Consider the following 26,207-nt stretch of genomic DNA (forward strand, 5'->3'; position numbering starts at 1 on the left):
AAACCTACTCTCCATGGCCTACTGGAAACATGTGTGCGTGCGCCTCAGATAGAGCAGCAAATGGCATTTATCCATCTGCATTGGACCAGGTTATTTGGGAACATGAGGCAGAAAGCCCAAAAGATCTCTCTCCCTGCCCTGATAGTAATAAATAAATAATACAGTCTTTGCCCCATTCCTGACAGTTAAAGCTTACTGTCTGAGGTAGCCACCTCACTCTGCCCAATGGCAAGGACTATGTCATGATTCTACTCAACCTACTCACTGAACATAAGCATGTAGCCATCATTTGGGTGCCTTTTATAGGCCCATGTTACCATGCAGGGGCATACAAGAACTGGCCTTTTGAGGCATGCTTTCTTTTCTTGTCACAATTACATTAATTCATTGTTTATTACATTTTTATCTCAATTATTCCTCAAAAGAAACTAGTGTCCTCTTTTGCTTTTTAACTCATTTAATCTGACGATAAACCTGTAAAATAGGTTAGGCTGAGAGACAGTGTCTAATCTAGAGGCCCTTTCACACTATACATTTGGTTCAACTTCATCTGCCATGGATGCATTCTAAGCAATCCTGATGTTTGTAGCTTGGTCAGAGGCACCAAACATACTGATAATTCTAAGTACAGTACCTCCTTCCTACACTGCAAATTCATATTGCCATGTCTCTTAAAGTGGGGTCATTGTGGTATAATCACTCAGTGTGGAAAGGGACTAGTCAGGGTTATTTGGAACTTTTTAGCCGGGGGGGGGGGGGGGGCTTGAACACAGCTCTCTTTTTCTCATCTGACACTCTGAGCCAGCCTTTCCCAAAATGGTGCCCTTCAGATGTGTTGACCAACCACTCATGTTATGGCTAGTATGGAATCTTCACATCTGGAAAGCACTGGGTTTGGGAAGAGTGTTTTCATCTCTGTGCCACAGACTCCCTCTGGGGAATCCAGATGTTGTTGGACTTCGGTTCCTATCAAAGTCAGGCAGGGATGGTTGACACTATAACCCAGCAACATCTGGAAGGCCACAAATTCCTCAACCTTGTTCTCTAACTCTTGCATCTTCACTATACAGTAGGTGACCGCCAACCTTAACCAATGTTTGTGCTACCTTGTTTTCCAATTCTGTCTGCAAACTGTGCTGAGGTTCAGGTCTGAAGCATTTTATGGCAGCAGAAATGTGATGCAGGATCTAGTGTGTGAAAAACGTTTGCTGAGAGGAAGTGAGAGTCGGCCCAGCACTTAAGAGATGGAGCCAGGCCTCTGCCCAAGTCACCACACTGCTTGCATTGCGGTTTGAGATTTAAGCAAATCAAGAGCCCTTAATTTCCAAGAGGCTCATTTCTTCACTTATGTCTTCTGTGAAATGCCTCTCTTAATAGTATAAACAAATTAGGAGCATATTGAACACCAGCAAATTTAGCTCAGAAGGCAGGAGAAGAATTGCTTCCCTCAATTGTTAATGAGATAGTTTTGTCTGGAACTATTGCAAGAACAAAGACCCAAATCAGCTCAAGAAAAAGAATTTCAGGAGCAAGAGTAGACTGATGAGTCCATGGTGGTTTCTTTTGTCCTGAAAAAGAGGTGTGTTTGTGTGTTCCTGGATGTGATTTTAATAAGTTAGGATGTTAGGTAGCTTTTTTCTCTAGAGCACAATTGCAGAAAAAGACAAAAACAACAGCCACAACAAAGATTCTTAAGGCACTGGGTACTTTAAAGGCTAGCCAGTTTTATCATAGCATCAGTTTTCATGGATGAGTACAGTGGACAATTGCCAAAGGGAGAAGCCATGTTAGTCTATCACAAGTAGGAACAAAAAAGAGTCCTGTGGCACTTGAAAAGACTAACAAATGCCTTTATGGCAGGGAACAATGTCCAGAATCTTATGGCGTAATAATATTGGTCAGTCTTTAAAGTATCATCGCTCTTCCTGGTTTTTGCTGCAGTGGCTTTCTTTCTGTAAGTTATTGACTAATTGTGCTCAATATAATTTTCTTTTTGGATGGATTTATTGGGGTATGTTTTGATCCTTCTCCAGGTTTCATGCTGGCAATATGTGGGTGCAGGAAATAATTTCCCTGAGGGAGGATAAGTTAATGGTCCTTCCCTTCCCCGGATTCATCAGTTTTCTTGGCAAATAGTTTGGCTCACTTCTTCAAGTCATGTAGAGGTATGGAGCTTGAGAGTATTTTCTTTCAGGGAGCTGATTCTTTGGTTATGGCAATGGCTGTTTGGAATTGTGTAGACTCATTATGTCAGGAATAGCTTGGCGTTGCACTCAGTGACCTTTCAGTTTTTAATATTTTAAATGTATTTGATTCTAAAATGATAATGATGTTATTTTATTACTTCCTGATGTAGAGGTGCACACAACCTCAGTCTTGTGGGGATCTCTTTTATGTTTTTACTGGAGTTGAAAGAGGGCCTGATGCAATATGTTGGCCCAGAGAGTAGAACATGATGCAGAATGATAGCTAAAAGAGGCAAAGCCAGTTAACCATAGCACCATATGACCAACACACTGGGATAATCAGCATATACAAATAGGAATGTACATCAGAGTTAGAAAACATAAAGAGGTCTAGGATAAATCTCTGCAGCTAGCTAAGGTTGCTGCTCAATAATTGTGGCTAACCTTCTTTTAAACCAGAGGTGGAAGACATGTGGTCCTCTGTAGGTTGTTGGACTCCAACTCACATCAGCCCCAGACAGCACAGATGATGAGAGTTGTACCTCAGCAACACCTGGAGGATGTCAGCCAGTCTCTCAGCCTCAGAGAGATGCATGGCTTAGTGGTTAAGATGCCAATTCTGGTGATCAGAAGATCAGAAGGTTGGCAGTCCGAGGCTTGAGTGCTGCATGATGGGGTGAGCTCTTATCACTACTCCCAGCTTCTGCCAATCTAGCAGTTTGAAAGCATGCAAACACAAGTAGATAGATAGGTACCACTTAAGTGGGAAGGTAACAGCATTCAGTGCAGTCACGCTGGCCACATGACCACCAGAGCAGTCCTCAGACAACACTGGCTCTTGACTTAGAAACAGAGATGGGCACCACACCTTACAGTTGGTTATGACTAGACATTCATGTCAAGGGACTACCTTTACCTTTACCTAACCAGAGACAGGGCAACAGTTGCAACAGAAGCAACAATTTGCCACACAGCTAGGATCCTGGCAGGCACATCTCTGTTTCCTCTGTTTTTAAATTATACATTACCTTGGGCCCCAGTTTTGGAAGAAAGGTGGGATACAAGGAAACAAATAATGACAACAACACCATAACCTTGATGTTGCTGTTGTTGTGTGCCTTCAAATCATTTCCAACTTATGGCAACCCTAAGGCAACCTTATAATGGGTTTTTCCTGGCAAAGAGAGTGTGATTTGCCAAAGGTCACCCAGTGGGTTTCATGACCAAGCTGGGAATCAAACCCTGATTCCTGGAGTCCAATACTCAAACCACTATGCCATGCTGTCTCTGTATCACCATCATAGGATGAGGGCAGAATTCATAATATCCTATGGCCATGAGACAGTTTATACCTGAAAAACAGTATAAATGTAAATGTTAACATGTTTTAATAGAATGAGCTAGAGCAGCCGTTTTCCAATTGATTGTATTGTAGTGGTGATTGTATTTAGTTTTGCCAACCAGTGGTGTGGTGCTAAATATTGAAGTCTAGGTGCTCTGTGTCCCCAAGGACAGTTTAAAAGTGCAAGCAACTTTGTAGATCTGTATCAACACATGAGTTCTAGCAATTTTCATTACTAGCACCTTTTTAGAGCCAATAGGTCTGAATTGCTCATTCAGGATCAAACCACCTTGAAATACTTTGCATAATAAGAGGAATAGCAGCTGACGATAATATATCATTGCTGAGCAAATTAATTCTGCCCACCTCCCCTGCGACTGTGACAAATGCAGCCAAAGTTAGAGGAAACAGGAACATCTTGCTTAATCCCCTTTGCTTAACCTACAAGCCTGAGTGCTTCACCTCTGTGGGTCTGCGCTCCTCCATGTGCCACTGTTGCCAGAAGAAAACCAGCCTGTGCTGATCTTCTACCTTCAGCAGCAGCTCAACACGCAAGAATTGGCAGGTGAAGCCTCCGGGCTGGGGAGCATGGAGGTGAACAGAGGCTGTTTTAGAAAAGTTGGCCAGCCTTCTTCCCAAAGAGATCTTGAATATCTGTAATTAAAGCTGGGCTCATCCTTGTTGGGTCTTTCTCTTTGCACAGATGCCTTTGCCGGTTCCCTTTCTCTTACGAGCATTTGATTTATCCCTGCTCCCATTAAATTAGTAATGTCATTTCTGAGCGTATTTTATTACATAATAGCAGATCACTTTAGTTAGATTAATGATGTTGCTATATAAGCTATTTAGCTTTCTGCAATCTTCCAGCACCAGTCACTGTCCCAAGAGAAGGTGCCCTGCTGGCTCACCGAAGAGCAAAAAGGACTTGCTGAGCCTCGGCCAGATCAATCCTCCTTTCAGAACAGTCTCCTGTATCTGAGAGTAAAGTGAGATATAACAAGAGATAAAAGCTTTGGGCCTTCAAGCGTAGGTCTGGCCAAGTGTGGGTAGCAGGCTGTGGAGCAATGGGTGAGGCAGTGGTGTCAGCTCCCTCCTCTTGTACAGATGACAAATCTTCCTCCTTCCCCAACCCCAAATGCCCACCATCCCAAATCACAAACAATTCATTGGGAACAATTAAGAACTGAGGCCATGGACTAAACCCAAAATGAGTTCTGACTTGAAGAGATCCATTGAAATGAATGGGACTTGTTAGTCACAACTAAAGCCCCTTTCATTTCAGTGGCCCTCCTCTAGGTAGGACTAATGTTGGAGTTAAACAATGACAGCAGCAACAACAACAAAGGACATGTTCATGGGTGCTATCTATACTGTAAAAATAAAGCAATTTGATACCACTTTAACAGCCATGGCTCTGTCCTACAGAATCCTAGGATTTGTAGTTTTTAGAGGCACCAGCACTCTTTGGCAGAGAAGGCTAGAGATTTTGTCCAACTACAAAGTCCATGATTCCATAAGATGGAGCTACAGCACTTAAAGTGGTGTCAAAGTGCATTATTTCTACAGTGCAGATCAACCCTATATCTCCTTGTTGCTTTATCTTGACAACAGCCTTGTGACATAAGTTAAATTGAGGGTGTGTGACTGACCTCAGGTCATCTAGAAAGTTTCATGGCTCAGCAAAGCCTTCAACTTGGATATGATTTGCAGGTTTTGGTTAAAAAAAACATATTAAAAGTGATCTGCAATGTGATTCTCCCTTCATTTGCAACAGCCAGCTTCAATAGGGATGGCTATACCTAGCATGGAAAGGACCGTGTTGCCATGTAGGTGTCAGAGATGTCCTGGCTCTTCCGCTGCTGAGATGGAGGAAGCTCTCCCATCTGGAACATTTCTGTATAAAGTCAAGAAATGATCCAGACAAGAGTTAGAGCTCATCCACAATGGCCAAATATGTCAGGCCACAATTTGTCGTTGTGTGCTTTCATGTCGTTTCTGACTTCTGGCGACCCTAAGGCAAACTTATCATGGAGTATTCTTGGCAAAATATGTTCAAAAGGGGTTTGCCTTTGGCTCTGAATCTGAGAGTGTGTGACTTGTCCAAGGTTAACCAGTTGGTTTCTATGGCCGATTGGGGATTTGTACCTTGGTCTGCAGAGGTGTAGTTCAATACTCAAACCATGACACCACGCTGGTTCTACTTCTGTAATTACCACTGCTGTTTCAAAGATCCAGATGATGCTTTGTAATCCTAGGACATTTCAGGCTTCCCACCATCCTTCACAGAGTCTTCTTGTTCCTTCCAGCAGGGTGTTTGTTGGTGTTGTTTTTAAAACATACTTTCTGGCCTTCCAGTCTTCTCCTTTTCATTCCCTTTACCTTTCTTCTGCATGTTTCAGTTTTGATCTGCACAGTGCTCTCTGTATGTGTTTGTGTGTGTGTGCATGTGGCCACAGACACGCACAAGAGCAGAGGAGAAATGAAAAAGGGATGGGGGAAAGATGCAACACTGTTGTAGCAAGGGGAGGCAGTCGAAAGAGGAAAAGTGGGGTGAGCAAAAGAAATCGACAGGATTCCCTGTTTAGTTTAAAGTGTGAGAAGATTCTCTTGTTGCCTGAGGAGGATTGGTGTTTGCAGTCTTCCTCAGCACAATATTTAATAAGGAAGAGGAGACCACACATTTTCATTAGAAAAAAAAAATATGCATGTGGAAATGGAGAGAAGCAGCCCAAAATGACATTAAAATAGCTGATTGAATAGGCACTAGTTGCCTGTCTGGATGAACCTGCAGAAGAAAAAGAATTCTGTGTTTCCCCCTCCATTCTCCATATATGGTGCTTGGAAAAGTTTCTTCTTGAACTGCCACTCCCACAGTCCCCTGCCAGCATTGCATTTACCTTTTGTGACTATAATACCCCAAATCCCCCAGCCAGCATACCTAGTGTCCAGGCTGGCTGGGGATGCTGGGAGTTGTAGACCAAAAAAGCTGCTTTTCCAAGCAGTGCAAAGTGGCTCCCTGATTATCCCCAGCATAACCTTTACAAACTTCCCTTGAGAAATATTTGCTTATCTTTGGAGTGTAAGATTTTCTCACTCTGAGAACTGCAGATGGACAGGTTTCTTGGGATTGCGCCTTAACTCAGCGTGACTCTCCACCCGTTGCTACCATTGCCTGACGGTGTGCTTTAATGGAGATAAAGTAAGCATAAGGCTAGTTCTCTGACAGTTCTTGGCAATGGGCCATCCCAAGTCTAAGCCTTTCTGGCCTACAGTAATATTGGCATCCATGTTCTGAACTGATATAGCGCCTGACTCACAGCTGTAAATGTGCTTTGAGTATTTGCGATTTAATAGATTTCAGGGGACAGCTGTGATAATCAAACATGAAGGCTTGGACAGCTCCGAGCTCCCGGCCCCTGCTTCCTCCATCTGGGTGAGCTATAGATGGGGCTGAATATAAAATATGTAGTAATGATGTATAAAAAAGAGGTCCTGCTTCCTCCACCTTTTCAAAGGTAATTCAAATGAAGCTCCTCTGAGTGACTTCTCCTCCACAATGTACTCTGTTCAATATATATTTACTTAATTTGCAATATTTGGTGTATCTAACCTGAAAGGGAGACTCATTGAATGAAACAGAGTTTTTGTTCCAAGCAGATATGCATACCATCAGGAAGCATGTGTGCTTCTGCTTATTATGAGGACAGGTGCCAAAGGCATATGGCCATCCCAACTAGTTGAGACTGTCCCTGCATTGTCCCTGAGTTGCAGGATTTTATCAGCTGCTACCGATTCTTCATCAAAGTTATTCCACAGCCATGAGGGCTAGATGCTTGGACTGAATGAATATTGAGATTCTTAAAGTGGTAAATTTGTCTGCCTTTTATTTTGCACAGATCTGGCTACAGGCCATTCTTGAAATATTTTACTTTATTCCCATCTATAGCTCTCAATCTACCTCCAGCTATTTCGAATTGGGCATAATGTGAGAAAAGAGAGAGGTGTGGGGAGTATTCTCCCTCTCTTATGGTACTATAACCTGAGGCTATCCTATGAAGCTGAATGGTGACAGAATCAGGACAATACCTTTGCCTTCAAGTTCTAATGTGGGTGCTGTAACCCAGTCCTACTCAGAGCAGTGGTCCTTGGACCAGTGCTGGTCCTGAACCATCTTCTGCCAGTTCCTGGAGAATTTCCAGGAAAGAAACAAAGAAATACAGCCAGTGGACACAAATATGGTGCTAGTCGCTGGAGGGGGGTGGAATTGCTGGCTTCCTACATCAGCCATTTTAAGAAGCACTCTTCAATCCCACCTACCCTCGTCTCCATTATTGAGGGATGTGGAGTACAAGCATGTTGGCTTCTTCCTCATCTATTCCATTGCCATTGCACTGCATGAGTTGGGAGGGTGCTGTAAACTTGTAGGTACTGAATGTGGTTGAGATTCCTGGTCTTTCAAGGTTTTGGTTATGTGTGGAGCTTCCTTCCTTCCTTCCTTCCTTCCTTCCTTCCTTCCTTCCTTCCTTCCTTCCTATAGTACTACTGAACCCACACTTAAAACTATAGACTTCACTCTCACAAGACGTAGTGACAGCCCACCAACTCTGCTGGATCCAGAGCCAACTCAGAGCTCCAGTGCACTTTTTGAATAATTCAGAAAAGGGAATACAAATGTTTTAGCGGAGAAGTGTTTTGAACACAAAGCATTACTGCAGTTATCTGAATCCATAATGTGTCTCTGAAATGCAAAACACTTTAGTTCAATAATGTCTTGTGCTGTAATGGCGTAATTTGAATTGCTCATTAGGTGTAGGTTTTCTGAATTTACTGCCAATCCAAGAACAAGGCAAACAAAAAACAAACAAGGTAATATCTGGCATTGGTCATACTGTTATAATGGTTATTTGTTGTTGGCCCGTCCCCAGTTCACACATGGCTTATATAATGTGGTAGGCATTTCCCTGAAACTCACCAACACAACAGAAAACATGGATGATTTGCCAATGAAGTAAGGTTTATTGATGTTTTTCTTTGCCAGTTTGACTTATGGGAGTTCTATGAGCCTGGGTCACCAACAAGCCTTGTTCAGGTCTTGAAAACTCAAAGCCATGGATTCCTTGACTAGTCAACCCACTTGTAGTGCTGTCTTCCTCTTCCCCTATTCCCTTCTTGCAGCCTTATCATGCAGAGGCAGTATTATCATGTTTTCAAATGAGTCATGTTGTCTGATGCCAAGTCCAAAGTGTTGTAGCCCAAGCTTAGTCAAGTTGACTTCTAATGACAGTTCAGACTTGATTTAGTCTGGGACCCAATTATTGCCACAGAACACCCTCCAGGCACCATATTTTAAATGAGTTGATCTTCTTTCCATCAGCTTCCTTCACTGTCCAGCTTTCACAACCATGCATAGAAATCAGAAATAGTATGGCATGAATGATTCTGACTTTGGTATGTAATGATATATATTTACACTCGAGTAGTGGTTCTCAAATGATGGGGCAGGATTCTCAGGAATGGTGCAAAAGTTGCTCAAATGGGGGCACGAGATTTGGAGGTTCTGATTTCTCTTACTCCTCCCAAACTTTTTATGTGTGAAATATTTTATGTGTTGAGTTAAATATTGAATTTACTTTAATGCAATATTCTAATTTGAATAATGCTATTTCCTTATAAAATGTTAAAATATGAATATACATGGATATGTGAATGAAAATACACACACTAAAAAAAACAAAATGTTTTTATTCATATACTATATCAAGTGGGGGGCATGCACTGTCCGCATGTAGATGTAAAGGGCTATGAGTTGTCTCATCCACAGAGTCACCATGAGTCCAACCTAGACAATGAGGAAATCAAAATAGTTAAAGCGTTCCCGTACCTAAGATCAAACATTGATCAGAATGGAAACTATGGTCAACAAATCAGAAGAAGACTAGGAATGGGAAGGCAGTCATGAAAGAACTAGACAAAATCCTAAAGAGCAGTGGAGGATAGAGGAGTTATGAGATGTCTCATCCACAGAGTCGCCATGAGTCGGGTTCGAACTCAGGGGCAATGAACAACAACAAATAATCTGCCTACATTTGACTACACATCTCATCACAAGCAGGCCCTTGAAAATGTATTCTTGCTTTTAAATGCATGTCATGCCTTGCTGGATCAATGCAAGAATCACCTAGTGTCCTAGCCTAATATTATTTGCAAGAATCCCAGGGAACAAGCAGTGGCCATGCTGGGGGGGGGGGGGGAGATTCTGGGAGCTGTCCTTTTTTCAAGCTGTAGTGTGACTCTACTGCAGAAGCTGTGAGGAAATCACACCTCCAAAGTAAACAAGGAGAGAGGAGACCCCAAATGATCTGCATAGGGGTTAATCATGGTCTATTGCTTGCTGTTCAGCATTTTTTGTGAAGGACTCGGATGAAAGAGCAGGGAACAGCCTTATCAAATGCAGAGCCATGGCAAAGCTGGCATTGATTGCATTACATTGGGGAGGTCAGGATTAGAATCCAGAATGAGTTTGGGTGGATTGACGAGACAGCCTTGTCATCAAGAAGATGAAATTCAGGGCAAGATTAATATAAAGTGCTGTGAGGAAAGCAAAGCCAAAAGAGATGCTGGAGGAGGTGAAGGTGGGAGGGAGGGAGAGCTACGTGTTGAAAAGCAAATCAACAGAGCTTTTTGTTTTGTTTTGTTTTGTATTGTATTAAAGAGAATAGTGCCATGGATCAGGCCTGCCAGGATATTGTACCATTTGACTCAAGAGGCCTTAACTTTCAATCCTAGAGAGGCAGTATAGGGTAACGGTCAGAATATAAGATTAGATGTCCATTGATATGGGTTCAAATCCTTACCAGCTCATGAAATGACCTTGTACAAATCATTATCTCTCAACCTAATCTATCTCTCAGGGTTATTGTGAGGATAAATGGGGAGTGGCATAGAACACATTAACATTTACCTGAATTCTTTAAAGGATGCTTGATGTGTGTGTGTGCATCACTCCTTTGAAAAGTTAGAGCATGGTGTGCTAAGGAAAATATATTCTGCAGATGTTCAGATGTGTATTTCTTTAGTGTGAGTTTATTTATTAATTATTACACCAATATCCTGGCTTTCCTCCAAGGGGCTTAAGGCTGAGGCATAAATAAATGGTCTCTTCACTTTGGCAATTTGATAGGTAGCTTAGGCTGCCAGACAATGATTGGCCCAGGGACTATTCTTGACTCAGGTTTAGGTTAAAGAACAAATTATGAAGACTTTGGCAATAAGAGCCCACATGGGTACATATGGGACATGATTAACAGATCTGTGAAGTACATGATGGGGCCATAGCTCAGTGGCACACAACGTACTCTGTGCAGAAGGTCCCATGTTTGATGCCAGACCTCTCTTTAAAAATAAATAAAAGTGTGTACTGCAGAGGGTCAGGATGGGAATGATTTCTGCCTGTGACAGAGTCACAGATGGAAAAGATTTCTGCCTCTGTCCTGCTGGACAGTAACTGCCATCCATGGGGTTGGCAGAAGTCATATTTGCTGTTAGATCTCTGGATGATTTGCAGTAGATTGGCAAGGATTCTCACTCCTGGTTGCTTATCAAGAGCAATGACAAAATGATGCCGCTCCCTCTTAATTATACTCTTAATTATACTGTTGAACTTAAAAAAACTCTAGGGAACCAGCAGGAGATTTTTGAGTGGATATGCTGAGTTTAGTTCTGGGACTAAAATACATGCACACATGCGTCCCTGGGCTCAGAATTTGATAATATTAAATTTATGTTTTAGTTCCCAGGCTCTGATTGATAGATGTTGGGCCTCTAGTAGTTTGAGAAGATAGGAAGGGAATTTTGCTTGCTTCAAACCTGCTCAACCAGAAAGCTTGACAAGGCGGAGAAAGAGACCAAGGCTGCATCTGCACCGCAGAAATAATGCAGTTTGACACCACTTTAACAGTCATGACTCAGTGCTGTGGAATCCTGGGATTTGTAGTGTCACCAAACTAAAAATCCCAGAATTCCATTGCATTGAGCCATGGTAGTTAAAGCAGTGTCAAACTGCATTATTTCTGCAGTGCAGATGCAGCCTGAGCCTGTATAAAGCAGCTTCTACTTTCTAGATGTTGTTGGAAGGCAAGTCCCAGCTTTCCCAGAACGCTGGGAACAGGCTGATGGGCTTTGCAATGACACAATCTACAGAGGGCCATAGGAGTCTAACACTGCTATAAACTAAATTCCCAAAATTCCGCAGCCAGCATAGCCATTGGCCTTTGGTGGCCATGCTGGTTGGGGTGCTCTGCCCCATATAATAGCTCTACCCAAGACTTGTCAACATAATCCAGAATGAAGCAACAGAGAAGTCAGAGAGGGAAATCTTTGACCTTCAGTATTTTTGGACTCCAACTCCCGTAATCCCTTACCAAAGGCTGGGCAGGGCTGGGTGGGGAGCTGTAGCCCCAAAAGGTCCAAAGGTTTCTCATACCTGGCCTAGGAGGAAGGTAGAAGACAGGGGCCTGTATCGTTTCAGGACTTGCTAGATTTCAGGTTAGCGGTTTCCCGCATCAGGATGAACACAATTTAAAGAAAGATGTAAATGAACCAGAGATCAGAGAAAAGCCACAGAGATGATAAAGGATTTGGAAAGCAGCACTCATGGGGAAAAGATGAAAGAAGAGTTCTTGTTTAGCAATGAGACTCAGGAGCAAAAGGGGGAAGCGTCTAATTGTTTTCTGATATGCAAAATAGATATGAAGAGTCAAGATCTAGGGCTAAGGCTAGGCCACTCTGCTCCTCCTCATCTCTGACTCTGGTGGGCTGGGGAGGGGGCAAGGATGGATTGAAGGTTTGGTGCTCTAAAATATAAGACATATTGTAAACCAGACATTTCTAGGGCTCTGTGCTAGAATTTAGTCTTAATGCCAGGACTCAAAATCTAGAGAAAATGCAGTAATGATGAAGTGGAGAATGATTCTGACCATGTGCAGAGTACAGTAACTTTACCTTACTTCAAGTTGACCAAAAGATGGAAATTGTGGAGAAGTATGAAGTCACTTGATTCAACGATTGCTCAGGCCACTCTCAATTTGGCTACTAATGGTTGTCAGCGACTTGGGTCCAAAACACACTACAGAAATAATCCAGTTTGAGACCGCTTTAACTGCCCTGACTCTATGTTTGGGAACTGTAGGAACTGTAGCTTTGTGAAACATTTGGTCTTCTCTGTCAGAGAGCTCTGGTGTCCCAACAAACTACCATTCCCAGAATTCCATACTATGGAGCCAGGGCAGTTAAAGCGACCTCAAACCAGATTATTCCTGCGGTGTGTTTCGCACATTCAATCCCAGGTATCTTCTAGGGCTAGGTAAGTCTCCTGAAACCTTGGAGTGCCACTGCCAGTCAATATGTAGACCAGGAATGGGGAATGTATGGCTCTCCAGACGTTGAACTACAACTCCTCTGATTATGGTGGTTGATGAGATCTGAAGTTCAACAACACCTGAAAGACTACATGTTACTCCCATGCCTGGTGTAGATAATGCCAAGCCAAATGGATTAATGCTGGGTGCATCTACACTGTAGAGATACTGCAGGTTGGTATCACTTTAATGGTCATGGCTCCATCCCACAGAATTCAGGGATTTCTAGTTTTGTGAGGCACCACCACACTTCGGCAAATAAATCAAATCCCAGGGTTCCATAGACTGTAGCTGGAGCACTTAAAGTGTGACAAACTGCATTCTACCTACAGTGTAGATGCACCCTCAGATAAAGTAGCTGCTGACAATGCTATTTTGCCTACATCTTTGCAGGGGAAAATATATAAGGGACCAAGCAGAAATTCAATGGAATGTCTATGGTCAAGGCTGTTTAAGATTACTTAGATATTTTGTACTTGTATAGAAACCAGAGTATACATATACACACAAGATACAACCATACAGAGTGCACACATACACACAAAATACAAGCAAAATCTAACATGGTCTCCTGTTAGATGCAGTATTTCTCTTCAAAATAGTAATGGTAACTAGAAAAATGTGTCTGTCCCATATCCTATCACTAACGCTTTTGAAGTGAGAAAGGCACATCGAGATGCCTTTTACAAATTCCTAAAGGGAAAAGACATTCATAGAGGGTAGATCTTTTAATCTATATTAGCAATAATATGGAGCAAAATGGTGCCTCCACATCCAAAGTCAGTCTACCTGTGAGTATCAGTACTGGGCTTAAGGAGGAATCTGGCTGGTTGACAGCTGGTGGTGCTGGAAATGAAAGGGTGGATGAGACATGATTTTGATGTGATCCATCAGTTCAATACTTATGTTTGAAAATGGATAGGCAGCCTTTACACCCCAGTGCGAGGTGTGTGCATTGTTTGACAGTTCTCAACATGGCGGACAGTTTGCTGCCTAAGGCAAAGAACAATAAACTGTGTGGCCCACACACCTCTGTCATCCAAGAGAAAGAAAAGGCAAGGTGCTCAGGAGGAACAGCTAGGGGCTTCCTGCCATTGCCCTGCCAGCTTCTGCCAGGGATCCCAGAACTGTTTTAAGGTGGTAGTGGTGGTGGTGGTGGGGGGATTCGACATTGGTAGGCAGGTTGTTATCCATTTTTACTACTTGCAGGTACTGTGGACCCATGGTATCTGCCTGGGGGTTGGTTCCAGGACCCCCCGTGGATACCAAAATCTGTGGATGCTCTAGTCCTATTAAATACAGTGGCATAGTAAAATGGTGTCCCTTATATACAGTGACAAAATTGAGGTTTGTTTTTCAGAATCTATATATTTAAAAAATATTTTCAAGCCATGGATGCTTGAATCTATGGATAAAAAAAAAAATCTGTGGATAGGGAGGGCTGACTGTACTTTCAGGATGAGGACAAATTACTTTTCCCAGCCATTACCACTGAAACAGCCTTAAATATGAAGACTCTTGCAAGCACTGTGTGTACTTAGAAGTGCCCTTTATGTCTTCAGTGTAGCTTACTTCCAAGTAAGTGTGTAGGATAGATGTGACTGCAACCTATTCTTAGAAGGGCTCAGTAACAATCCCTGCGTTACTGTCTCTTAGTGCTTGATCATTTACTAAATGTTTGATTGAGCATTCCTGAGAAGGCTCAACTACACAAAAATCTTGATGGACCAATTTTGCCAGACTGTTTCATTCTAGTCTTGGTGGGGGCCGATGCCTGTCTTGCCCCCCTATTCCAGGGTCGATGGCTTCTGTTATGTCAGACATTTACACCTCTCTGCCTAAGGGTAGCACTGGCCAAGCCACTCCCATACAAAGTGTCTTATGAGAAAAAGCCACTGAAGAGTTTCAGAACCATAAAATGTTCGCAAGTGCCTTTTCATCCTGTTCTCTCCCTTTCCTCATCAGACAGCATGCATGTGGGCAAAGTACTAAAATAACCTGGGGAACTATAGAGGATTGGATGAGATCTCCAGCATTTCATTCATTTGTTCGTTCATTCATTCCAGTCCCTGCTGTGTCTTAATATTCAATTACCTGTTTCCTCTACTCCCTTGCCCAGCATTGCTCCCATTAATGATCTCCCAAGGGCCCGTCCGTCAAGAGAGAACCAAGGAGTTATTAAGGCCATAATTCTTGGAACCTGCTGTTCCCCGACAGGAGCCGTAGATGCGCAGCCCGTAAGTCAACGCACTTGTTGCATGCTGCTCGCTCCACCATAGGCTCAGAATGATAACAGGAATGTTGTCCCAGAGAAAGAGGCTCAGCTGGGTAAGGAAAGCTTGGGATCATTTTAATTTTTGGATCACTGTTCCCAGAATTCCCCCAGCAGCATGGTCAGTGGCCAAATTTGCTGTGGGATTCTAGGAGTTACAATCCAAAGGGGGACTTTTCAAGCTGTCAGTTAGACGGGGAAGAATGAAGCCTGGAGAACCAAGGGAACCATGGTGGCTTGTGTTCAGAGCCCTAGCCTCCATCAAAGCCACACACTGGAATGAGGGTCCTTTGTAGATATAGCCAGTTAATGTCCTATTATTATGGGTCAGAGGTTGGAATGGTATACTTTTTAAAAGAATTATTTGTTGCTCATTGCTGTTGCATATTTGTTTGTTTGTTTCAAAGTATAGGCAAACCTCAGTTAAGAAAGTCTGCATTTACACTGCAGAAATAATGCAGTTTGACAGCACTTTAACTACCATGGCTCCATGCTATGGAATACTGGGATTTGTAGTTCTGTGAGATATTTAGCCTTCTCTGTCAGGGAGCTCCAGAGGATTCCATAGGATGGAGCCATGACAGTTAAAGCAGTGTCAAATCGACATTAATTCTCCAGTGTGGCAGAAGCCAAAGCTTCTGAAAAGTGAAGCTCCTTTTTACAAAGTCTTTTCATGCCTGCTCAACCCCACCTTTTCTTCTTTGTCCTTTAGCTGGAAGGTTTTTAGCTGCATCAGCATTGAGATGGTGACAAAGGAGGGCTAGAGAAACACAACCCAGTGTCAGGTTGGAGCAGCATGTCTGCAGTTAGCTATTCAGTAAGCATGAGATGGAAAAGAATTGTGTTCTACTGTAAGCAGTCCTACTGTAGCTGTGTGTACTTGCCTATAGCAGGCAAGGTAAACAGCAGCTGCTGCAAGACGTCTTTGGTGAGCCTGCATGAACAGAGAGGAAAAGGGAGAGCAGATAAGCCTGCCTCACTAGCCTCTAGTGACTAGTTTCCTGGGGTTTTTATTTATTAAAGAACAGGAGATGACGAATACTTTTCTGGCATTATCTTAGGGTGCATCTACGCTGTAGAAATAATGCATTTTGATATCACTTTAAGTGCTGTCACTCCACCCTAGGGAATCCTGGAATTTGTAGCAATACAAAGTCCTTAGCCTTCTCTGCTGGTGCTGGTGCCTCACAAAACTACAAACCCCAGGAGCCTGTAGGATGGAGCCATGGCAGTTAAAGTGGTGACAAACTGTGTTATTTCTACAGTGTAGGTGCATCCTTAATCTGTTTTTTAAATTGTTGTTGTTGCATGGCCAAAATTCCCTTAAAATTACTGTCCTGGCAATGTTTTCAGAGTAATAAGTGCTGTTTGTTATAGTAATAAGCAAACGCTGCCTTGGCATTACATTATTTCACAAAAGCAACATCATTATGTCTTCATTAGCCTGCAAAAGTAACCTGTTATTGATAGTGCCATTACTTGTGATGTGTTGGCTTAAATCCAATTGTTAGCCCGCACCAGAGACTTCGAATATATCTACACTGCCTAATTCTAGCACTTTAACTGCCATGCCTGTGTCCTATGGAATCCTAGGATTTGTGGTTTCATGAGAGACTTAGATTTCTCTGCCACAAAATGCTAATGCTATAGGTTAGGGGAGTGCAGTAGAGACCTCAATAAACTACAAATCCTAAGATTTCATAGGAAGAAGCTGAAGCAGTTAAATTGGGATCAAACTACTACAATTGTACAGTGTGGATACACCATTCTTGAATGAATGGGAATCTGGTAAGTCAAGACTGATTCAGTGTTTGATTACTTTAGTGACTCTAGTTGGAACTAACAACTGGATTTAGACAGTTACTTTCAAGCTGTCAGGGCCAAGCCAAGACATTTTACTGCCTGAGGCAAAGGTCAAGATAGCACTCCCCCTTCCTCACCCCCAGTTTAATATATAGAAGTGGACTGGACTGACTGGCAGTTAAAACTTATTTCCACCCAGGGAACCAGGTCACATTCCCCATTCTGCTCCAGAGAAGAGGAGGCTAGTTTATATGTTCAGGACAGGTTTTGCATCATACCCAGCTCTATCTCCAAGGAAAAGGAATGCTGGGGAGGGAGCTCACAATGGGCATATCTACATGGGCCAAATGAACTGGTTTTCCCTCATCCTTGCCACAACCTCATCATCTCCAGGGACACCTTGAGCTGAGAACCCAAGAACTATCCTGCCAGCTGTTTTTCTGCCCTTAACAGCAGTGTGATCCAGAGCCCGAAAAAAGTTACTTTTTGGAACTTCACTTGCCAAAATCCCCCAGCCAAATTCAACTGTGGTCTGCCTTCATGATCAGAGGCCACTTCAGCATCAGATATGGGTCATCCCTGCCTTAAACCACATTTAAAACTCTTATCTTTCAATCCAGATGTTCCAGGAAAATGCAGAGCACTCCAGAGCCATGCTAGACAGCTGTCTACACACACTTCCAACTGTGCTGCCCACTACCCCCATCGCTGGCATAAGTTGCTCCCTCTGAGGCCACAACGAGGCACCCAACCATACGATCAATGCTGGGCATCTTGCATTCAACCTCAGAAAAAGTGACTCACACCAGCGGTGGCAGCATCGAATGGCACAGTGGGATGCATGTGCAGACAGATGCTCAGTCTTGCTCCAGGTAATGGGGTGCAAATTGGGGGGCACCTTGGAGTATTCTGGTCAGTGTAGACCCATCCCAGGAATGGTTGAGAAGGGCTACCACTTCTCTCCCACCTTCCAGTATGTGCCACACCAGAGACAGTGTCCTCAGTCTGCCTAATAGTAGGGCTGGTCCTGTACATTTAACTGAGTTTTCACTGGCAGGATTAAAAGATGGGCATCAACTCTGAGAGTTGATGTGGAGCAAAAGGAAGTGGGAAAACTTTGGCGGAGCAGCTTGAAAGGAGCAATTATTATTCTAAATTTGTTTGACCCCTTTTAAAGAAGATCTTCTTTAGGGATCAATAGCTTTAGGCTAGTAGACCAAGGAATGTACCCTCCAGAGTGAACTGTTTTAACTAGCATGCCAGCCTCCCCCCCAAAAAAGATATGCAAATGCCCTTTGTCCTTGGGGAAGATAGTTTTCAAAATGAGTTGGGCTGTCTTCAAATAAAAATGTAATTGCTATTTTCAAATCCCAGACCCAAATGTTGATTATTATTTTTGTTCCTTTTGGGGCAGGGTGAGCAGTGGCAAGAGATGAATAGCGTTAGTAACATAATATCCTTATTAGGACTAAGCAGTGTTCCCAATGAAATATGCTACTTGTGGAGGGATGGGAGATTGCATAGAACTCTGCCTTGGTCTGGCTATTCAAGAGAAATTAGATCCACAGACTGCACTGAAAACACAACTTTTGGCCTTCATGAAGATATTATTTGACAACCTGTGTGAAGTTTATTCTTATGACCAACATGGTTACCTGGTTTTGATTCTTTCCAGACAATATTTTCTCTAAATTTCTGATAGATATTGAATTAGGCTAGATACTGTTTCAGATAAAAAAAGCCTCACTCAATGAGATGTTGCTGTTATTTCAGACTATTTTCTACCCAAAACTGGAGTAAAGAGCACCTCACATTCCCTTCCTTCTCTAATAGAGACTGAGATTCTGATATCATCTCCTGGGACACCTTGAGCTGAGAACCCAAGAACTATCCTTCCAGCTGTTTTCCTGCCCTTAACAGCAATGTGAACCTGCCAGAAACCTCCAGCCACAAACCGGAAACATTCCATGCTCTGCTGTAAGATGCAGGAATCAGCAAGTAAAGTTGAACACAGTTCAGTGTTTGCAGATCATTAATTTTAGAGGGTCATGCAGAGGGCCAGTGTAGTGGCTTGAACATTGGATTACAACTCTGGATGCCAGGGTTCAAATCCCCACTCAGCCATAGGAACCCACTAGGTGACCTTGGGTGAGTCACATTCTCTCAGACTCAGAGGAAGGCAAAAGAAACCCCTTCTGAACAAATATTGACAAGAAAACCCTGTGATAGTCTTGTCCTGGGGTTGCCATAAATCAACATGTCCTGCTTTCCTAATACAGATCTAGGTCTGACTGTCCACTCAATTGCCATTTCAAGCAAAAATCAGAATCCTATGCCAAAGTGATGCCCATTTTCTAGTTAGAATTCCAACATCAAAAGCGTTTTAATGTTCCTAAGGTTCTGAATACATTGTACTTTTTATTTTAAAATATTTCAAATGTTTGCTTTGAATCCTTTCTCCTACTCTCATGAGATGGGAGCCATGGAAAATACTTTAAATTTCATGCTCAGGGTCAGCCTGTCTTTAGGCAGAGAGAGATTGTGCCACATTCTGGTTTCTGTGGGGCTAACTAGAACCAAATATTGTAAACACAGTCACAATTTAAATCCCAATATATATATTAGTAATAATACAGTAAATTAGATATTAAATGTAAGACATATACACTGTCCCCAAGATTCCATGCATCCAATGAGGCGCCAGGACTCGATTACAAGACTCTTCTGCCTATGCTGCTCAGAGGAATTGCAATATTTGGATGCAATCTTAAAGCCCTCAATGAAAAATATAAAAATAGATGACAATGCAACATAGAAATTTCACTATGAAGAATTTCCCCTTTTTTCCCCTCCTGAATTAGTAACTGAAAATCCCACAATCTTATTCTAGGTGAAAAGGGACTACTCCTTGGTCCTGGCAACCACATTCCTCTCCAGTTCTCTCTTTCTGAACTCAACTAATAAATGCAGACCTTTCCTTGGGGCTTTCCCTCCCACTGGGCCAAATCAATAGTTCACAGGGGAGCCATTCAGATGTTGCTTTTTTTAGTGCGACAATGGGGAATCATCTCACTCACGCATTCCGGGTTTGCTATTCACACTATGGAACTGCATTGATGCACATCTCTGCACATTCCGTCACTCACACGTGCAAGCATTCAAATAAAGATGGAGTCAACAATGCGAATGCATTCAGAACACATTCAAGGCATGCCATGTTTAATCCTGGGTCTGTTTGCACCAGTTATCTACACTACTGATGATGTGGATCTTTTTTTAAAAAATTGGAGGGGGGGGACCCAATATTGATTATCCCCGATTGTGATTTTTTGGCAGAACCCCCCCCCAACTTAATTTGGCGTTTTCAGATGATTCTTATCATTGTGTGAAAAACGGAGATTCAACCTGAATTCATCCTTGATCATTTTCACAGTGTGAATAACCCCAGGGATTACAAAATGTCTGCTTCAGGTCCTAGATTTTGGGTATCACAGAAGGGCAGCACGTTCTCAGTTCTTCTTTGAGTCACATATATGGGTTACTTTTCCCAGAAGAGCTGGTCAAAACTTTCTAGAGCTAGATTTAGCATTTTGGCTGGAGCCCCACGCCTTCTCAATTTATGTGTGCATTGTGGCTCATGCCCAAACTGTTCTATCCCATTCCAGTGCACAGCCAGCAACGCATACCCTTTCTTGTTGTTGTTGTTGTTGTTGTTGTGTGCCTTCAAGTCTTTTCTGACTTATGGTGACCCTAAGGCCATATCAGGGGTTTCTTGGCAGGATTTGTTCAGATGAAGTTTGCCATTGCTTTCTCCTGAGGCTGACAGCATGTGACTTGCACAAGGTCACCCAGTGGGTTTTATGGCCAAGCTGGGAATTGAACCCTGGTCTTCAGAGTTATATTCCAGCACTTTGCTACTATGCCACACTAGTAAGGACAGTCCCAATTCACCTTCAGTGGTCCCAATTTTTCAACTGCTTTTAAAAATGTCCTGGTTTCTGTTGGAAGATTTTTTGCATTCTCTCTTCCCCTCCTCAGATACATAGGGTTTTCCTGCATGCAAACTCTGCATTGCCCTACAGTTTCTCTTTTTCTCCCACTTTCCCCCTTTGTCCTAGGTTTAGTTCAGTTACTGCAAACAGTTTACATGCGTCCCTCCCCATTTGTGGACTTCCCGTTCACAGTTTTGAGTTTCCATGGATAGGGACAGCATGCAGCAGCGCACTTGGAAGCACCGCCATTATAGTCAATGGAGCTTGACTATCCATGTTTTTTCTTGTTCGCGGACTGGTGGCGGTCTGGAACGCATCCCCTGCAAACTTCACCAAATTAATTTAGCAGAAGGGGAGGAGAAGATGGGAGTGGCATCTTATATTTGTTTGTTTGTTTGTTTATTGTATTTATTTGTAGCCTGCTTTTTCCCAAAACTGGGACCCAGAGCGGCTCACAGTGTTAAAAGAACAGTACAATTAAAACATACAAAAGTAATACATTCAAATAGAATTAAATGATTACAATATTAAAAGAGATTACTAGTTAAAAGAATAAAATACAGTACAGTTTAAAAAGGTAAAAGTGTTTGCAACACTTTAAAACAACACAACACCCCAACCCGTTCTTCAAAAACTTTTAAAAGCCTATCTGCATAAGAAGGCATCTTGCCCAGAGGCTCAGGCAATAGCAAATTGTTGCATCTTCTCCTAGCTTGTCTGTTTTTCTGTATTAATATTTGCCATCAGATCATAGTCTGATGTTGCTTAGCCACACACATTCCGGTTTTTCATCTGTGAAATGTTTGAAGATACAGCAACTTAGGAGATACAACAGCTTAGGTTGTGCCACTGAACGATTGTTATTTAGTATGAATGTTTTTTTCTACTTAGTTCGTCTTTCTTCATTTCTCCCATCATTTTTGTTATTGTCCCTCTCTTCACATTTTTGCTTGTCACTGTCTTCTGTTGTCATATGCATAGGGGCCTATGGTCTCTAAACTATACTTTAAGAGGTGCTTGGAATGCACAGGAAAGTTTCTGGTTACTAATGGTATTTAATCTTGGGTAACTGCCCAGGAGAATCCCACATTGTCAGGAAGTGTGCACACTGCCAGATTTAGTAGGCCAGCACTTCAGAATTGGGCAGCACGTCTCAAGGCCTTTGCCCTGGAAGATGCTATTGGAACGCCCACACTCCAAGAAAGGCCTGCAGAGATCAACTAATTTATTTTTGATCTTTTTGATCTTTACCACCATGGATGGATGGTGGAGAAGGAACTGTTTGAAATGCCAAAACAACTTGATTATCCTAGTATCCAAAATCCACAAAACAGTCATACCTTTATTGACCTACCAATATGTACAAAATACATGTTGCAAACTTTCAAACTTCACTGGCTTCTTCATCGAGCAAAGGCATTAAAAATCAAATAGGAGAAAGGGGGGAAAAAAGACGAGTTGGAGCCATAGGCCTACATTTTGTCAAAATGATGTTATGGTTGTTCTCAGTAGCATCACTGGGGTTGGCATCACCTGGTGCGGTCACTCATGGTGTCACAGTTCCCATTGACCTCCATCCATAGCACACCCATACAGAATCCTTAGTAATGTTTTTGTATTGATGTTACTCATAAATCGTAATTCCTGTATATCACTGAATGTAATAGTGATTGTTGTGACATAAACAACTAACAAAATTAAAATTATGTTTTCAAACTACAATACCATATGCACAGCCTAAATGTATTTCCAGGTACATATTTTCATGTGGTTAAAGTGAAAATTTCGTAAGATGTGATGTTTTAAAAGAAAAAATTAAAAGAATAAAAAATCTTTAAAATGTTTAAAATTGTTTTTTCATCCAAATTTTATTTTTTATTTTTTAAAAAAATCTAAATCCTCTCCTTTCTCATCCCATTGAGGCCTGCCCCATTCACACCATCTCTTCAGCATTTTTAAAGGGCTGAAGGTGAATGCCATAGGCCATTTCTGCCACAAGGCAGATATTTAGGAAGCAATGATATCACCCCTCCTTAAGTTGTCACCTAATGCGGCCAGCACCCCCTGCACATCCCTAATGATGTCCCTGGTTGTTCTCAGTTAAGATGGAAAAGAGGGATATCTTAACTTACCATCTTAACTGAGAACAACAACAGTGGGATCTCAATATCCGTGGACCTGCCATCCACAGATATGAACATCTGCAGATGACAAGCCTGCATTGTTCCCTAATGGTGGAACAGCCACATGCATGCGCTGCCATTGGGGACACTGTGAGCTTGAGCATCCATGGCGGGGCATCCGGAACAGATCTCCCACATGCCATCTACAGATATGAACATCTGCAGATGGCAAGCCTGCATTGTTCCCTAATGGTGGAACAGCTGCATGCATGCGCTGCCATTGGGGACACAGTGGGCTTGAGCATCCACGGCAGGGCATCCGGAATGGATCTCCCACAGATATTGATGTCCCACTGTATAACATCATCTTGACAAAATGTAAGCCTATGACTCCAACATTGTCCCTTTTCCCCTTTCTTTCTCCTGTTTGATTTTTAATGCCTTTGCCTGATGAAGAAGCCAGTAGAACTTTGAAAGCTTGCATGTGCATTTTGTACATTTTATTTGGCCCAGGAAAGGTATCACTGTTTTGTGGATTTTGGACATTATTGTATTTTGTATGGCCAGAGTGGCTGCCCCTAGATATGTTTTCTTGATTGTCCTAAGGTATTATGCAGCTTGCCTTGGGTGCATATTGAATGTCATTTCTGCTCTGCCACAGGTAGCAAAATATCTTGAGAAACCCTATCCATAGTGAAAATCGTCAGCCCAATCCTGGTTCTTGTGATTTTCCCCCCCAGCAGGCATTGCTCACATGTGTTCAAGCTTGTCTGTGGACAGATGAAAGATGGACTGAAAAAGCAAAAAAGAGAGAATATGTGTGTGAGAGAGGGAGAGGGAGAAAGAGAAAATGGAATGAAGAAAGTTCAGTTATATGCTAAATGTGAAATTCCATGCTTATGTAATCCTTATGCAACTCATGAAAGACAAACTATGTGTTAGAATTGCTGTGACTTATTCTTGGTTGTCCCCCAGTGTCTTTAATAGCAACCTGCCATGCAGGTTAAGATTTTCACAGCTCGAAGGACAAAGAGATCGGGAAATCCTCATTTGCTTTTGTGTTAAGCTGCTGTTCCCAGCGCATGAGGAGGGCTGGTGAAAACTCTGACATCTATGATTCTGTGATTTTATTCCATCCAAAATTTCACACAAATCACCACCTTCCTCCTCCATCATGACCACGGCCTACTAATTTTGCAATATGCTAAATGCAGAGAGGAGTTGAGAAGATACAGCTGATAGGTTGTGAATGCAATTGGGAGAACTAGCTCTACTGTTACACAGAATAAGGTGGCTGCTTGAGGCAGCAGGTTTGGGGTTTTGGAAAAGGACATCAGATTGTCACTTTTTTGTTTTTGTTTTTGTTTACTTTGTTCCTCTGTTTTTTACAGCCTGGGATGAGGAGATGTGCTTTGTGGGATTTCTTGCCAAAATAACGTACTTTTGCTATGATACACTTTGACTTAGTGGATATTTTGATCGGTTGGGTGTCATTTCACTCTCTAGCTGTTGTGATTTGGCAGCAATTGTCACGATTAATCCTCTGTCGTCCCACTTTTTCAGCTGCTTTTAAAATGTCCCAGTGTCTTTCTCCTCTTCCCACTTTCCTCCTTTGTCCTGCAGTTGCTGCAAACTGAGTTCAGAGTGCAAAAGTAGTCTGTATTCAGTTAGCTCAGAGGGAAAGGGAGAGGAGAGAAAGTAGCTGAATCCGGCCCTTCACAGTAGACTCAAGCAAAAGAAGACTGCTAGAGCCTCCCCTCGCTTGTCTGTTCTTCCTCATCGCTTTTGCCATCTTGAGCCCACTTTGATGTTGCTTGGCCACATACGTCCCCAGTTTTCGTCTGTGAAATGCTGGAGGATATGAAACTTATGCTATAACTCCAAAGCAGCATAGCTCCAGCCGTTCTCCAGCTATGCTGGCTGTCGGATTCTTGCAGCTGTAGTATATAAAAAAGGAATTTCCCCAAGTTCTGGCTTTAGGAAATTGTTCAGTTCTGTGTACTGTGGGACAGAAGAGACTGCCTTGTATGCATGAATAATTGGGTGTGTCTGCACTGCAGAAATAAAACAGTTTGACACCACTTTAACCAGCATGATTCAATGCTGTGGAATTCTGAAATTTGTACTTTTGTGAGATATTTCGCCTTCCCTGTCAGAGAGCTCTGGTGCCTCAGCAAACTACAAACCCTCAGATTACATAGCATTGAGCCATAGAAGTTACAGAGGTGTCACACTGCTTCATTTCTGCAGTGTAGCAGCAGCCATTGCCAGTTGGATCAGGGCAGGGAATACACCAAGGGCTACAGTAATTGCCATATCCCTTCCAGCTACGGTGACATGGTCCCAAGCACCATTGCAGGGAAGATCTTTGGATCCATCTGCTCTCTAAGTGGGGTGCTGGTCATCGCCCTCCCTGTTCCTGTCATCGTTTCCAACTTCAGCCGGATCTACCACCAGAACCAGCGGGCAGATAAGCGGCGAGCTCAGCAGGTAGTTGGGGAAGAAGGGGGAAGGAAAGAAAAGGCAAGGGGCAACAGGCACAGCAACCAGGGGAGGGCTCCTTGTCTCACTCTCATTCCATACACGGTTCTCTCTGTCTCTCTCTCCTCCCCTCCTCTGCAGAAAGTTCGCCTGGCCCGGATCCGGCTGGCCAAAAGTGGCACGACTAATGCTTTCCTTCAGTACAAACAGAATGGAGGCCTTGAGGTATGGACACTCTACTGTTGATTCACTTTGACAAATGCATCTTCTTGCACCCTTGGCCCCTTTGGAATGATTGTATTATTTCTTTAGCTCAGGAACTTGCAACCTTGGATCCCCTTCAGTGAGTCCAGAAATTTTGTGGAAACACAAAGGAATAGTCTTTTCTTCCATTTGCAGTCACCTCTCTATATCCACAGATTCTTTACCCACGAATTCAACCATCCATGGCTTGAGAATATTAAAAAAAAAATCATATACATTCCAAAAGCCAAACCTTGATTTTGCATTGTATTTAATGGTACCTGAGCACCCATGGATTTTGGTATCCATGGGGGTCCTGGAACCAAACCCAAGCAGATACCAAGGGCAA

General features: G+C 42.7%; 1 protein-coding gene across 1 annotated transcript in view; it reads left to right on the plus strand.

Moving 5' to 3' along the window:
• The window catches only part of KCND1 (potassium voltage-gated channel subfamily D member 1), a 70,396-nt gene that overhangs the window by 24,494 nt on the left and 19,695 nt on the right, over nt 1–26,207 (plus strand). Inside the window, exons 2-3 of the mRNA XM_089484419.1 lie at nt 25,462–25,624; nt 25,757–25,840. Of these exons, the coding sequence (XP_089340545.1) occupies nt 25,462–25,624; nt 25,757–25,840 (247 nt within the window). The remainder of the gene's footprint in view (nt 1–25,461; nt 25,625–25,756; nt 25,841–26,207) is intronic.

This window comes from Sceloporus occidentalis, unplaced genomic scaffold (genome assembly GCF_023333645.1).
Source record: "Sceloporus occidentalis isolate IW3139 unplaced genomic scaffold, rSceOcc1.0.p SCAF_1, whole genome shotgun sequence".
Classification (NCBI taxonomy): domain Eukaryota; kingdom Metazoa; phylum Chordata; class Lepidosauria; order Squamata; family Phrynosomatidae; genus Sceloporus; species Sceloporus occidentalis.